Below are 16,198 nucleotides of genomic sequence, written 5' to 3' on the forward strand. Positions count from 1 at the left end.
GATTTGATGGAAAATAAAAGCACAGCATGACTTAACCTGCTAGATAACACGAGTTTACTGAGACAGTATTAAATATATATAGATTCAATTTCACTTAAGTAATTCTCTAAACTCCATACCTGCCAAAAGCTATAGTTATATTTTTGTCAGCAAGAATAAAAGGAGCAATTTGCTATTGTAGTGTGTGTGTGTATAAATTAGAAATGGTTAAGATTTCATTCTGTTATAAAATGGTACTCTAATAACTGCATTTTTTAAAAAAACAATTTTATTTTTAAAAATACAGGTGATCAGAAATAAAGTAGAATACAGTTAAAAATTATTTCAAGATTAGGCTAAATAGAAACATAACCTAGGAACTGAATCACACTCTTGTAACACACATGTACAGACATATCACGTGCCAAAATTTCAGGTAGACTATTAAACTATGTTTGGTTCAACCAGAAATGTGAAAAACAGGAAAGTAATTGAACTTGCTTTAATCAAGAAAATCTTACTTAGCCTCCGCAATTGGAATCCATGTGACAATGAAGAAGGAAAGGGACATGAATTCACACAGCTGACACAATGATCAGCACCAACTGTCAGCATCTCATTTGATATTTGATATCAAGCACTAGATCAATATTTGTGAGATCAATGCAATTTTAATGGTGTTTTTCTCAAACCTGTATGAAAGCCAAATTGTGACACTCTGTGCTAGGGTTATTTTTAGAGGTGGTTACTCCAGGGGATGATATTAAGTAATTTACTGACGCAAAGCAAAAGCAAAAATGGGGAGGGGGAGGGGAGGAACCAACAAAACCACCACAACAAACCATCAATATTTCTTCAGTTGATAAATCCTGATTATCCAAGTACCCAGAGAAGGTGTGAACATTTATTGGAAAAAAGCCATTTATTTAATTATGGCTAAAAAAAGAAGAAAATAAACCTTTGAAAAATTATTTGGACGTACATGAAGATGAACTGGATCAGAGGCACCTTTTTCAGACACAATGGGATATGGTGACATGTGAGCAAAAAGAAATGAAAATGATAAAAAGAGAAAACCTAGGCCTTATAGCCACAGGGTCAATATCCTCGTGTGGAATTCAGTGGGAAATAACAAATTTTTCTGCGTCTTTAGTAGAGTGGAAAACTGAGAGCCCTATCTGACACTCTAAGCAATGTTCCCACAGAGGTCATATAAAGAGAAAATAATTAATAGGCCTAAATATTGTGTATTATTTTCCTTAGGATTTATGCCATCTAAAAAATAAAATGTATTTAATCTAACTCAAAGACACATAGTTCCTAACCCTAACCTTATATTTTGACTCATTTGCTTACAAATTCATTTTGATAAAAATGCTAAACTTGGATTTATTTGTTTTTACAGATTCAATTTTGAGGAATTTTCACCTAGAGGAATCCAAGATCTTCAGTCCAAACAGCAATTTCAGGGGAGGTAGATGATGGGGGGAGGGGTAGCAGAGGGGTTATAATTAGCTGAATATTTCAGTAAGAACAGTAACAAACATGAGATGTGGTGGTCCTGGGTAGTGTTCGGTGACAAGCAGAGGTTTACGTTTTTTAGGTTCAAGAGCAGGTAAATGTCTTTTGTTTGGAATTCAACTTCAGTTAAAAACTTGGGAGAACTGGTTTCTTTTTCACTAGAAAGAATAAGAACATTTTAGGAAATTTCTGATGCCTGACCTAAAGACCTCTCATCTTTCTTCAGTTAGAGAATAAAATATTTCAAAACTATGCAATTCTTGAAAAATTTTTCCCTTCAATGTTTCTTTTTTTCTGATGTTTTTGTTGATGACAGTAAATTGCCTGATAAGAAACTGACAGATCACTTCAAATAAAAAGCACTGTATTACATGCTCTGAAATGAAATTCCTATCTAACTCCTTTTGCAGAATTAAATCATGCACCTAGTATATTCCTTAATAATCTAGGTAAAGGTATATTTTCCAGGATTTCAATAACTCCATAAAATGTCTCTCTCTGCATGTTTCTTTATCCCTTATAGCATTTCAAATTTGGCAGATTGCCTACAAACTAAAGATACCAAGTTTAAATAAAAATTTCTTTAATGAAATAAAGCCAACCTTACACACAAATGCACATTACATAGAGATAATTTACAGGTTCAATGAACTTGAAGCATTAAAATATTTATTACAATGCCTTGCAGAATTGAAGATGAAAAATTTATTTAACAGAAGTTTACAAACATTCATGGTAACCAACATATACAGAACACCTACTATATTATAGGCATTGAAAAGACATAGGCATATTGTATATGTTGTCTGTGTATTTCAGGTGAAATGGACAGGAATGGACACATGTACCTCATGGATGAATATGTGTGTATGAGACATGTATTTTTTTTCAATTAGGTAGGTCTTTTTTTAAATCTTGAGTTATTCTAAAGAAGAAAATGAACTTTATACTCAATTGTAGTTAATCGAACTTCATTTTGGCTAATCATAATTTGACCAGTGATTTTTTTCCTCAAATCATGAAGGACAGTGCCTAGAATTTAAAAGTTTAGTGCACCCAAAATGCTGCTCTTCTTAAGCCACTTTGAAGTAATGCTAGTGAGTCTACGATCCAGATCTACATGTTAATCTCTAGTTTTGCCTTCAAACAGAATTCAGTTACAAAGAACTTGGGAAGATTTTGAATCTATTCAGGAGAGAAAACTCTTTAATTTTCTGAGGAGTAAAAACTCCCCAAGAAACTTCATATAGCTTCTTAGATTTTGCTTAGCATACGTGATAAAACATTGATTGTTGCAGTTTGGTGACCCATGAAATTTGGGGGTTAGTTTTCTCTTCAGACCAGAGCATATAATTATGCAAATAAAGAGCTGTCACTGATCTAGTGAAATACTCACAAACACATGCACTCTGAAATTGGACAGAAAAGTGAAAATGGTTGGTGATGTGATGGTGCCATGGTTTGTTTTCCTGCCAAGTTTCTATCCAAATTCATTATTCAAATTGTAAACTTTAAAAAGAGACATATCATTCTTGGGGTGTTGGTTGTCTTTTCATTTCAGATTCTTTGTATCGGTATTGCAGGCTGGCCAGAAAGTACAGTTCAACATTATTTTACCTATGACAGTTCTCCATATTACCCGAGGTAATAGCCAAGGAAGAAAAAGATGAATGACCTAAAAGGAAATATGTAGGACTTCTCTAGATTTCTTTCTAGAAACATGTTTCAAACAGAACTCAACTCCAACAATATAAAGGATATAGTGAAAGGTTTTTCACAAATCTCAAGGCGAAGGACTGGGAAAAGTTGCTTAGAAGGCCTCATGGACTAAGTCGAATTTCCACTTTCAAGCTTTTTATATTCCAGGGGAAAATAGTGGTCACTGTGTGGTATCCACTTCATGGTCAAACTTTCAGGATGACTTTCTCCTATCTAGCAATTAAAGCCAATTATTTAATATTTGGTTATTTTAACCTTTGCGGTTCATTTTACAGTCATTACTTCTCTAAAACCTTTGTGCTGGGAATTAACAAGAGTTCTTCAATCTAATCACGCTCTTTGGCATCAAGGTCTTCCAATTCTAAAGTTACCATTGCACAGGCTGTTGCATAATTTTAGACGTCATGGAGAGTCCCACTGATGAAATCTGAGAAGGCTCATGTCAGACCACTGACTGCTAAAGACATCACTACATGAAAGATCAGTGGTGTGAAACTTTAAAAACATCGATCCAAATGAATCAATTAAATCAACATTCATCCCTCCTAAGTGTGTGGTTTAAAACTATCATTGTTGCTTTTTAAAAAAAACCTTACATAGATTTTGAGATAAATGCTGGAATGCTTTGATGGCTACTTCTATTCTCGAATCTCCGTTAATCGACTTTGTGCTATTCCCCTCTTTTCAACATCTTCCACTTGGTGTACATTCTTTACTTTTAGTACAGTGCATGACAGTTGCAATGCTTTAAATCTAAAACCGCCTAACAAAGCTGACGCTTTAGGTAGGGTAGCTTTAAGCTCTGTGAAGTGTTGATTAAAAACCCTTTCCCAGACTCAAACTGATCTTTTTGGAGATTAATAGAATATTAGATAAAAGGAAGACGAACAATTCAAGAGACTCCCACTCAGTCATTCTATATAAGGAAGGAAGGAAAGTATTCAATTTTTGAAAGGGAGTACCTCCTGGAGTCTTTTATTTTATATTATTACGGCCACTAATAAGTAATAATAAAATAACCACCAACATCATCCCCCTTTTTGCCACCCATATTTCAAAGATGAGAGTGTCTCACATTTATTTAAAGACATTTTTTTTTTTCTCCACAGAGGCATGTGGAAAGTTTTTGAGAAATTTTTACACTTTCTGTAGTAGTACTCTTTCTTAAATGAATTAGGATTACAGACACCAACAGGAACGTTTCAGTTAACAGTAAAAAATATGATTGTAACAAGAGACACATATGTGTTTGGACTGAACTGCAGATAATCCAGAGAAACAAACAAAATCTAACTTATTAGCATGGATAATATAGTTAGCATATCTCTGAAAGGGGCTAAAGGTTTTAAGAAAGCTGTAAAAGAAATGTAAGTTACTTTCAGATTGAACACAGTATATCAAGAACCTATATACACGAACTTGGAGGCAACTTAAACTCACCAGACTCCTCTTGGGAAACACATTTATTTATGGCATATTCAAGTTTATTTTATAAAACAACAGTTTAATGATAGGTTGTTCAGATTTCCTTGCTAAGGAGATATTTTAGATATTAAAAACGACTGTCTTAGAAATGTTAGCTTTGTAAAAGGTGCAAGCCAGATAGTGACTCAACTGAAGTTAGGATATTACCTTACAGCAATACTAACAGAAATAAAAAGCAGCCAGAAGGTTTAAAATATTGATGGACGCTGTCTCATCTTTCCTTTTGTCTTTTTGCTTTAAAAAATCTCTATGCAATTGGGGAATAAGCAAGAATTCTTCTAAGCAAGAATAATAACACCGCTGTTCTTGGGAAAATTGTTTTTATTTTAAAATGGAAATGGAAATATAATATGTAGGAAAAGCTTGTGCTTTCCTTTTTTTTACTTTGCATAAACAATAATAATGCAATCCAGGTCAAAGCACAAGGCAGAAACTCGAGAAAAGAACAATTATTACAAGTACATGGTCTTCTTTTCAAATATCCATGAAAACATTTAACAACTGGATGGCTGGTATCTACAGAAAGCTCCAAAGCAATAATCTGGCCTTTAAGTTTCGACAGGACTATTTTGAATCTTAGATTTATCAGTCACTCCTTTCCCATTCTACTTGTTCTAAGAATTAAGTATATAATTAAAATAAAAAGCCCGCATCCTGACTTTAAATCTCCACTCTCCTAAAAACCTGTTTGAGGAAACAAAAATGCGGAAGAAGATCAGAACAAAAATACTGTTAACACTGGCCGCCCTCATGCAGGTGGGCTACTACCAACTGCTGGTTGTTATTCCAGGAAAATCAAGGTGGACATTATTACATTTATATCAACAAACCCATAATCAACAGGTTAAAAAATCCTACATTACAAAGAATCTGATCACTTATCAGTTGGTGGTCTGGAATAGTTTGCCTAGCTCCCTCTGGGCTGCTACAGCTCAGATTCACAAGTAGAAATTACATTTACACAACTTAAGTTTGCAAATAGCTCTCTATAAATAGTTAAACAAGGCCTAACCACCCAGCAGTTTTAAAGTATTAGAAGCAATTAAATAGTGATTTATTCTAGTTATAAGTAAAGGTTTAAAAAGAGGAGAGATGATTTCAGAGAAGGAATAGCAGTGATTTGGTTTATAAACTGAGCATATTTATTTTGCTCTAATTCAGGTGCAGAAGCGTCGCAAATTTAGCATTGCACAAGTGTTAGTTTTTTATAAATGCTATAAAATTGTTTCCTGTCAACATTTTCATATACTGAAAACACGACACAATTTATAATACCTTGAAAAATATATTCAATTCACATCAATTCTTGAATCTCTCACTGGAAGATACCATTATTTTACACAGTTCAGCACTACTTCTAAAATAGTAACGATTGGATAAAAAGGGTCAATATCACAGACAAATGCGCTTGATGTTGTTGGGGTTTACTCATTTTAAGCCATCCAGTAGCTGAATAAAATGCCATTTTGATTTTTCCTCCTACATAGTTGATTTTGCTTAAGTAACACCAAAACATACGCATACCTGACCACTCAAAAAACATCTTTAATTTGTCATAGTTAAGACTATAGAACTAATGCATGTACTTGTATGTCAAACACAGCAATGAGATATTAACAGCTTTAAAACTTGTTGAAATCGGTTCATAATATAAAAACATTTAAGCACGAAGTGGTTGATTTTAAGTTACTTTTCTGAGGCATTACACAGTTCTAAGTCATTTTGGGTACATTTTATCATGTCCTCAAATAAGGCAGGCATATTAGTTGTTGCACACACTTTAAAAAAGGATGAAAACTATTAAATTCATGTTCTCATCTATTAGAAACAATTTTTACTAGCTAATTAAACTTGTCAAGTAATTAAAATATAATGTGAAATTTTAAGATTTTAATCTAAAAGTCAGCAAAACCTTAACATCTCCTGTATTTCACAGTGTTGGCCACATCTTAGCTGGATTAAAATATTTCATTGTTCAAACTGTAGGGCTAAATCCTACAGAGGAAGCAGAGTGCTAAAAATTATACCATTGGACTGAGAGAAGAAATTCTTTCACACCAAGTCCTTCTCTTCTTGTTAAAGCAGAAAACTAAAAGGATAATTTTGGCCCCACTTAGCCTTTCTGAAGAAAAAGGCTGCAGAGCACATAGGTTTAGTTTCCTGATGACAATAAAAAAATTCTCTCCCTAGAAGGGCCTAACTCCAGGAAAGCTCAGAATAGATCATTCTGGAAACGATTAACAACAACAATCTTTCTCCACAGAGAGATTTAAAAAGCAAAACTTAAGTGTGTTATATCTAAATTACAATGCCACTCAGTACACATTATGTGTTTAAAAAGTAAAGTCAATCCCAGTGATAACAGTTGGAAATTCCATTGAAAATGGGACCTTTCACACCTACACTTAAAAGAGCTGCCCATCATTGTTTTGGTTTTAACAGTCTCTTCTGAAATCAGAGACTTGTGTAAACTCTCACAATCAGCTGGCAAAAGGATTTTCAGCAGTAATGCGGATTCAGTACTTTATAGATTTTTATGCAAAGTTTTTTTTTTTTCTGGTCCCGAAATGAAAACAGGGAGAGAACAATTTGCACTCCCCAAACTACATGGTACATCATGGCATTCAGGTTCTGAATTTGAAATCGCCTTTGGAGTGGGTGTGTGGAACTTCCTAAAAAAAAAAAAAAAGAGGTGGGTAATAAGATGCCCTCAGGGAAAAACCTAGTTAAAATGGAAATCTTAAGTCTGGAATAAAAGTTTGCTCCAGTTGAGAGCGGGGAAAGATGGACATGATTAAGGAGGGGGAAGCAGCAGCGGCTGCGCTACGGCGGGCGCTAGGACCGCGCCGACGCCGCCCGACCCGCAGCGCCCGCGCGGTCTCTGTCAGGGCAATTAGAGCCTCGCCGGCCGCGCCAGGCAGGGCGCTGTCAGCCTTAATCTGAGCGCTGACTGGCAGCGCTCAGCCCGCGCTCAGCCCGCAGGAAGCACGACCAGTGAACCCATATTGCTTTGACAGTTGCACTCATCTAGAAATAATGCAAAACGCTATTTAGATGTATATATCACGACCCTGTGCTCTGGGAAGAAAACAATCTAATGAGGGGCTGGGAGTCCGCTCGACGACACAAGCAGTGAGGAGGCGTGCGGGTGCGTGCGCCAGGGCGGCCTCCCCCGTTGCGCTCGCTCCTCTTACAGCTCTTCGTGCTTGATGCGGTGCGAGCGGCGCGTAACAGCCGGCTTCAGGGAGCTGGTCTTGGCCTCTGAGGCTTCAGTAAAGAATTTGAAAATAGACGGGAAGCTCTTCCAGGAAGTTAGCTCGTGACGGTCGGTGCCTGCAAAGAACCACACATTCGGTTACCAGGTGGCCACGCGGGGCCGGACGCGGTGACGGCGGCGAGGGCTAGGCCGAGCCCCGACTCCCGACCACCCCGTCCCTCCTCTCCCCTCTCCTCCCCTCCCGCCTGCGCCCCGCCCCTCCCCTCCCGCCTGCGCCCCGCCTCAGCCGCCCGCGCCCCGCCTCAGCCGCCCGCGCCCCGCCCCTCAGCCAGGACCCCCGCCCCCTCGCGGGCGCTGGCCAGCCGACTCTCAGGGCGCAACTAGGGCTACGGGGTCACTTGCCCCCTGGCTCAGAAGAACTCAGACTTCGCTATCCGCGGCGTCTAGGCGTCTCCAGCCTGAGTCCTCATCCCTCTCCCAACGCGGGGACGCGGCCCGGATCTGTCCCGGGGTCGCCCGAGGCGCGGCTAGCCGCCCGAGGCCTCCGCCTCTCCAGGCCAATGGAAGCGCTGGGCGGGAAGGGCCACTCCCTCTCCCTCCGGGAAACCACCCACTCCCGACACTCGGAGCGCGCGGGGATTGGTTTCCCCTGCGTGCGGGATCGGCTGCCATTCACCCCACAGCGCCTGTTTCCTTGCTTCCCAAGGGGGTGGTGTGGAGGGGAAGGGGGAAGGATTTTTCTTGCCTCTCCCGGAAGCTGTGCTGTTAGACACGATTACCTCAGCTAGGTCACTGGGACCAAATCATACGGGACGCTTAATGAAGGACCACATTCAAAAGGGATTATGCCTTGAAGTGTCCTGGCGGGCGACATTTTTACAGATTTTAAGGGGCAAATTTAGAACAGCTAAAAAAAAGGTTTCAAAGCAGTGACTACTAAAAGAGCATCTAGGCCTCCCATTTTGTCAGGAGGAATTCAACTTAGAAAATGCAGGTTAGCTGTCAATTTATGGGCTTATTTTATTTTACTACAGCTTCTCTCTGTGGTTTTGATGTAATACTAATGTACAGCATGTTTTCAAATCAAATGGACCTTCAGTTTAACACAGGCAGCGGGTAACACGGATGCAGGCATAAGAACAGATGAGGAAATACATTTATCTATTTTTGACTCCCTGTGATGGCTTATGTAGCATTTTACCAGTGGCTTCATAAATGAGCATTTTTTAAAATTAAAAATTAAAATAATTACAAAGACTTCCACAGAAATAATGAGTGAATAGCTTTTAAACGGTTGAAATCTCTTCCTAGATCACTCAATTATGCAGAGAGATACCGCTTGGAAGTCTCTGGATTCAGGGCCTCAGTCTGATACTTTAACATTGTTAATGATAATTCTTTAGTCTGTAATAGTAGGTCATTGCTATGGTTACTCTACAATGGTGCAACACTTTGCTTTCCCCTTCAGCTATTCGCTGAGACCTGGTAACCACATTTGTTGCCTAGCAACAGTTTTGTGACAGTATCACAATCTAGGAGTTACAACAATAAGGATGCTATGGCTGCTGTCGGCCAGAGAGCAGAAAGCTACAGTCTGTGCCTGACTTAGCTGTGGGAGCTGGCCCTACTAGAGAACCCCCCTCTCTTTATCGTTGCCCTCCCAAGGATTCTCTCTATCCTTTCCTCTGCAGATTGGCCTCATGAACCTGAATTTGAAACTAAGACTCAGTATTAAAGTCATATCCCCCAACGCTACTGTATTCAGACTAAAAATGAGGTCATTTTATTTGCTTACTCATTTTGGGCAAAATTCATTGTTACTCAATAGGAAGGAGGGATGAGTGTAGGTTTATCTTGTTAAATCCTAAAGTGCTAGGTGGATTTTGACAATTCTTCATAGAATTCTTGGGGGAAAATTATATATATATGCCTGCTTGCATCAATAGGTGTTATAATACATAACATCTAGATATTATTATATTTTTACTGATTTATTCAAATGACAATCTTAAAGGATTCTTTTGAATTTGGAGGCATTTATATTTTCCAAACCTAAGTGAGCATATGCTCAGACATACCTGCTTTAAATATTTGTGGGTAGATCTAGGAGGACCAGTTTCTGGACAGGGTTATCAAATGTGTGTCTCTATTCTATAGTGTTTGCAGCCCTAGTTTCACTTCAGTAATAACTACACAGTTGCACTTATAATGGTAAGACATTTTAAAATCAATTATAGTTCATTTTGAAAGAGCATTCTCAGATGCATACTACATGGCAACACCCATCCCCAAATACAATAAGCCAAAAAAAAAAAAAAAAAAAGGTGTTAATTGTCTCTTTTCCTAACCATTTCCCAAGCTTCCAGCCACATTTGGCATTTCCTCCATAGTGATCACACTTACACCTACTAGTGTTACTAAGGCTATGATCAATTTGTAAGCTTTCTCAGGGAATTCCCCTCATAATTCCTCCCACCCCTTGAAACCAATTCAATCTATGAATCTAGAGGGACCTAAGGAGTCAACGGTCTGAAGCAATTTTAACTCCTTTATTTCTTCTTTACTGGTAACAATCCTTCTGAAGGATGAACAGATTTCCCTGGTGATAAAATGACTACAAAAGCTTTTTAGTTTTAGCTTTTGATGACTCTCTGCTTGATTAGTCCTGGACCGAAAAGACCAGAGTCCCTGAGATAACTGAATACTTGCACTGGCTCTCAACATTTACTCTTGTAATTTAAGAGTATAAATAATGAGAATGTGTGCTTCTGTCAGAGGAAGGGAAATTGCTAGGAGTAAAGGTAATAAGGTAGGTTAGCAACTGAATTACAGAGAATGGAGTGGAAGGGAGAGAATTCTCCCTAAACTAAGGAATGATAACATGAATATGTAATATAAAACTGTCTTTTCTAAATTTTTGGAAGTAGATTTTTAATGATTTTTAAAATACCATTTGGATGTTGAATAATTACTTGTCTATCTGGGACTGCATATATACATTTCAAGAATGTGTTTGGAGACCATTTTCAAAAATTTAGGTCCAAAGTTCTGTGAAAATATTTACAGATGAATATGAAACTCTATCCATGACAATGTTCAGTGAATAGAAACTTTTGAGAGCAGGTTTCTAGTACTTAAAAAATACATCACTTTAGGGGACATTAAGTGGGGTGCTTTTTATTCTATCAATACAGAAACACTAGACCATTACATTATTTGTTCATAAAAGGATATAAAAGGTAGAAGTTTAGGTCAATCAAAAAAGCAGCCATTTATTAATAAAATGCAATGATGTAGAAGTCACAGGGAAACTAGTTTATTTAGCACTAACCTTGTTATTTGAAGGAAAAAAACATGGTTTTATGGTCAAGGTCTAGTCTTTTCACTGCCACCACTTTACCCTTATCAAAAGTCTCCACTTTTCAAACCCATAATTTTCGTAATTTAGAGAGGTTCACAAAATATAAGGAGTAAAAGGTTTTTCCACATTAAATATCTGCCAAGTTCTCAAGGAATGATTTTGGTATCATTTAGGAGTGGCAGGTTTGGTCTAACTGGATAATTCACCTTTGGAGTGAATTCAGTTTCCTAGTCTATAACATCAATTCAGTATAAAAGTAAAATGTAAAGGATCACAGCACTTCATTACAAAAAAATACCTTTGCTAAGTTTCAATCAGTGGTTCTTAATGGAGACGATAATGGCCTCTGGAGGCATTTTGGAAATTTGCAGGGATATTTTCAGTGGTCAAGATGATTGGAAGGTGTTATTGGCATTTATTGGGAGAAGGTCAGGGATAGTGGATATCCTGTAATTTGCAAGGCAGTACAGAATTGTTCTGCAGCCCACATGATTTTCAAATGTTCAGCAGCTATTCATGTAGTTGAAAACCTGTTTATAATTATATGGATTAGAATTTAAATATGTTTTACAGATAATCTTAAAATACTTTTTGCATGATTTTACTATATACTGAATTTTCCAGGAATACAACTACCATGTAAATCGAAAGGGTTGTGCATTTTATGTTTTTCAGAGCCTTACCAAGAGTGGTTTACCATATGAAAAAAATATCATAACTGATGGCACCATGCCCATGGTACTTGAGTTGCCAATAAGCATACCTGTATCAGCTCGCATCTGTAGCTGTCAAATTCATGATGATTCCATGCATAGGACCAAGTATCTGACTACTTTATTATGTCTTCTCATGTAGGTTTGCCTAAGCACTTTAAATATTGAAATCCATATTATTTTATTATGAATTACTTTTATTCCTTCTACATGTTAACTACAGCATTACAAAGATTTAACAATCTCATAAGTAGGTAGATTATGTTATCTGTAGAATTTATTTCAGGACAGTAAAAGCACGGCATAATATTTGTTATAATAGTAGGTAATCAAAGGTCAGCTTAAATAAAAATGAATAGTTAATTCCTTCTTACTATATTAGAGATTAATTCTTCCAGTAATCTGAACCCTACTCTAGCTATCTCTTTTATCCTTGTACAGAGCAGAAAATACCTATTTTTCATTTTTCTTATGTTTCTTCCACAAATGCCATTTGTCAATGATGTTATTCATTGTGAAGTGACTAAAAGGCAGGGGATCGTCCAATGAAAATACTACCCTGAATATCCTTGACTTATCATCACTTGTTTTAAAAAATGAACTGTAGCAAATTTTAAAGGAGTGAAAATAGCAAAAGTGGTGAAAAAGATTAGAAACTTTAAGAATCAAGAATGAGACTATAAATCATATGAGAAAGATCAAATTGCTAAAATGTGTCATTTGTTTTCCCAAAAGACTACATATTTAAGAAAAAGTGCTTTGTAATAGAACTGACAAAGAGGGAGGCTATATTCATGTAATAGCATTTAGAAAAAATGGTTAAAAACAGCAATGAGAGTGGAATAGCAAAGAATAGGATAAGAGAGATGAAAACATTACTGCATCTTCTGTCTTATCTATTCCCCTTACTTCTGCCTGTGAATGACTCTGATTCAAGTGTTTCTTATACATCAACCCTGCCCACACTCCTCTTTACTTGATCTTAGTGTTTAGAAGTATCTTTGTGGGGGCAGGGGCAAAAAGTAATCAAAGTATGCTACTGAGTTAGCAGCCAAAATCCTGATGTTTACTTTGGCAGATGTAAATTATTTTGAAGCTGTACGTCATTTTATGCAGTAGATGTCTTAAAGTTATATGGGAATATAATTTCTGTTACTGAAATCTATTTTTAAATGAAGACATGGGTTATTTACCTTTTCAATGAATCCCTTAATAAAGTGAATAATTTTCTGGTAAAGCAAATAATCATTCTTCAAATGATATCACACACACACATGCACACACACATACTAATCAGATTTTCCAGAGATAAGGTTTACTGGTAAACAGTAAAAAGACTGAAGAACAATCTGAGTGTAGAGTAATATCACCAAAAAGATAATTTAGAAGAATTTCTTCATCTGCTATTCACTCTTATAATTATTGTTAGTCACTGTATCTTACATGGTCCTAGACCAAAAGGTCATGGAATACAGGCATACCTTGAAGATATCGTGGGTTTGGTTACAGACCACCCCAATAAAGTGAACAGTGCAATTAGGTGAATCACACATTTTTTTGGTTTCACAGTGGATATAAAAGTTATGTTTACACTATGCTCCAGTCTACTAAGTGTGCAAAAGCATTATGTCTAAAAAGACATTGTACGTACCTTAATTAAAACATGCTTTATTGCTAAAAATGCTAATAATCATCTGAGTTTTTAGCAAGTTGCAATTATTTTGCTGGTGGAGGGTCTTGCTTCCATGTTGATGGCTGCTGACTGGTCACAGTGATGATTGCTAAAGATCAAGGTGGTTGTGGTAATTTCTTAAAATAAGACAATGATGTAGTTTGCTGCATTGATTGACCCTTCCTTTCCTGAAAGATTTCTCTGTAGCATGTAATGTTGTTTGACAGCATTTTACCCACAGTAGAACTTCTTTCAAAATTAGTCAATCCTTTCAAACGTTGCCACTGTTTTATCAACTAAGTTTACGCAATATTCAAAATTCTTTGTTGTCATTTCAACAATGTTTACAGCACCTTCACCAGGAGTACATTCCATCTCAAGAAACCACATTCTTTGCTCATCCATAAGAAATAACTCCTCATCTCTTAATGTTTGATCATGAGATTGCAGCAATTCAGCCACATCTTCAGGTTCCACTTCTAATTCTGGTTCTTTTGCTATTTCTACCACATCTGCAGTTTACTTCCTTTACTGAATCTTGAATCCCTCAAAGATGTTCATCCATGAGTGCTGGAATCAACTTCTTCCAAACTCTTGTTCTTATTGATATTCTGACCTCCTCCCATGAATCACAAATGTTCTTAATAGAAGCTAGAATGGTGAATCTTTTCCAGAAGGCTCTCAATTGACTGTACCCAGATCCATCAGAGGAATCACTATCCCTGGCAGCTATAGCCTTACAAAATGTCTTTTTTTTTTTTTTTTTGAGATGGCATCTCGCTCTGTCACCTACTGCTGGAGTGCAGTGGCACGATCTCAGCTCACTGCAACCTCTACCTCCCAGGTTCAAGCCATTCTCCTGCCTCAGCTTCCTGAGTAGCTGGGATTACAGGTGTGCACCACCACGCCCAGCTAATTTTTGTGTTTTTAGAGACAGGGTTTCACCATGTTGGTCAGTCTGGTCTTGAACTCCTGACCTCGTGATCTGCCCGCCTTGGCTTCCCAAAGTGGTGGGATTACAGGCATGAGCCACCATGCCTGGCCACAAAATGTATTTCTTAAATAATGAGACTTGAAAGTTGAAACTACTCCTTGGCCCATGGGCTGCAGAATGAATGTTGTGTTAGCAGGAATGAAAACAACATGAATTTTCTTGTACATCTCCATCAGAACTCTTGGGTAACCAAGTGTACTGTCAAGGAGTGATAATATTTTGAGAGGATTCTTTTTTTTTTCTGAGCAGTAGGTCTCAACAGTGGGCTTACGATATTCACTAACCTATGCGGTAAACAAATGTGCTGTCATCCAGACTCTGTTGTTCCATGCATAGAGTGCAGGCACAGTAGATGTAGCATAATTTTTTTTTTTTTTTTTGAGATGGAGTCTTGCTCTGTCGCCCAGGCTGATGTGATCTTGGCTCACTGCAACCTCCACCTCCTGGGTTCAAGTGATTCTCCTGCCTCAGCCTCCTGGGCAGCTGGGACCACAGGCACGTGCCACCACGCCCGGCTAATTTTTGTATTTTTAGTAGAGATGGAGTCTCACCATGTTGACCAAGACGGTCTCGATCTCTTGACTTCATGATCCTCCCACCTCGGCCTCCCAGAGTGTTGGGATTACAGGCGTGAGCCACAGTGCCCAGCCAATGTAGCATAATTTTTAAGGCCCTAGGATTTTTAAAGTGGTAAATGAGTATTGGCTTCAACTTAAAGTCATCAGCTTCATTAGCCCCTAACAAGAGAGTTACCCTGTCCTTTGAAGCTTTGAAGCCAGGCATTGACTTATCCTTTCTAGCTGTGAAAGTCCTAGATGGCATCTTCTTCCAATAGATGACTGTTTCATCTACATTGAAAATCTGTTGTTTAGTGTAGCCACCTTCATCAATGATCTTAGCTAGATCTTCTGGATAACTTGCTATAGCTTATACAGCAGTACTTACTGCTTCACCTTGTGCTTTTATGTTCTGGAGATGGCTTCTTTCCTTAAATCTCATGAACCAACCTCTTCTAGCTTCCAACTTTTCTTCTGCAGCTTCTTCATCTCTCTCAGCCTTCACAGAATTGAAGAAAGTTAGGGTCTTGCTCTGGATTAAGCTTTGGCCTAACGGAATGTTATGGCTTTTTTGATCTTCTATCCAGACTACTCAAACTTTCTGCAGATCAGCAATAAGATTGTTTTGCTTTCTTATCATTCATGTGTTCACTGGAGTGGCACTTTTAATTTCCTTCAAAAACTTTTTCATTGCATTCACAACTTGGTCAACTGTTTTGCAAGAGGCCTAGCTTTCAGCCTGTCCTGGCTTTTGACACGCCTTCCTCACTAAGTTTAATCATTTTCATCTTTAGATGGAAAGTGAGAGATGTGAGACTCTTCCTTTCACTTGAACACTTAGAGGCCATTGTAGGATTATTAATTGGCCTAATTTCAATATTGCGTCTCATGGAATAGGGAGGCCTGAGGAGAGGGTAAGAGATGGTGGAATGGCCAGTCCAAGGAGTAGTCAGAGTATACACTACAATTATCAATTAACT

The 16,198-nt window shown here is 37.7% G+C and overlaps 1 protein-coding gene across 2 annotated transcripts in view; it reads right to left on the reverse strand.

Annotated features, from left to right (window-relative positions):
* Nucleotides 1–250: 250 nt before the first annotated feature.
* Nucleotides 251–16,198, reverse strand: part of FAM172A (family with sequence similarity 172 member A) — a 481,319-nt gene continuing 465,371 nt past the window's right edge. For both annotated transcript variants that reach the window (XM_030816846.1, XM_012505467.2), the window contains one exon: nt 251–8,037. In XM_030816846.1, the coding sequence (XP_030672706.1) occupies nt 7,895–8,037 (143 nt within the window). In that variant the 3' untranslated portion in view covers nt 251–7,894. The remainder of the gene's footprint in view (nt 8,038–16,198) is intronic.

The sequence above is a fragment of the Nomascus leucogenys genome, chromosome 2 (genome assembly GCF_006542625.1).
Source record: "Nomascus leucogenys isolate Asia chromosome 2, Asia_NLE_v1, whole genome shotgun sequence".
NCBI classification, from domain to species: Eukaryota; Metazoa; Chordata; class Mammalia; order Primates; family Hylobatidae; genus Nomascus; species Nomascus leucogenys.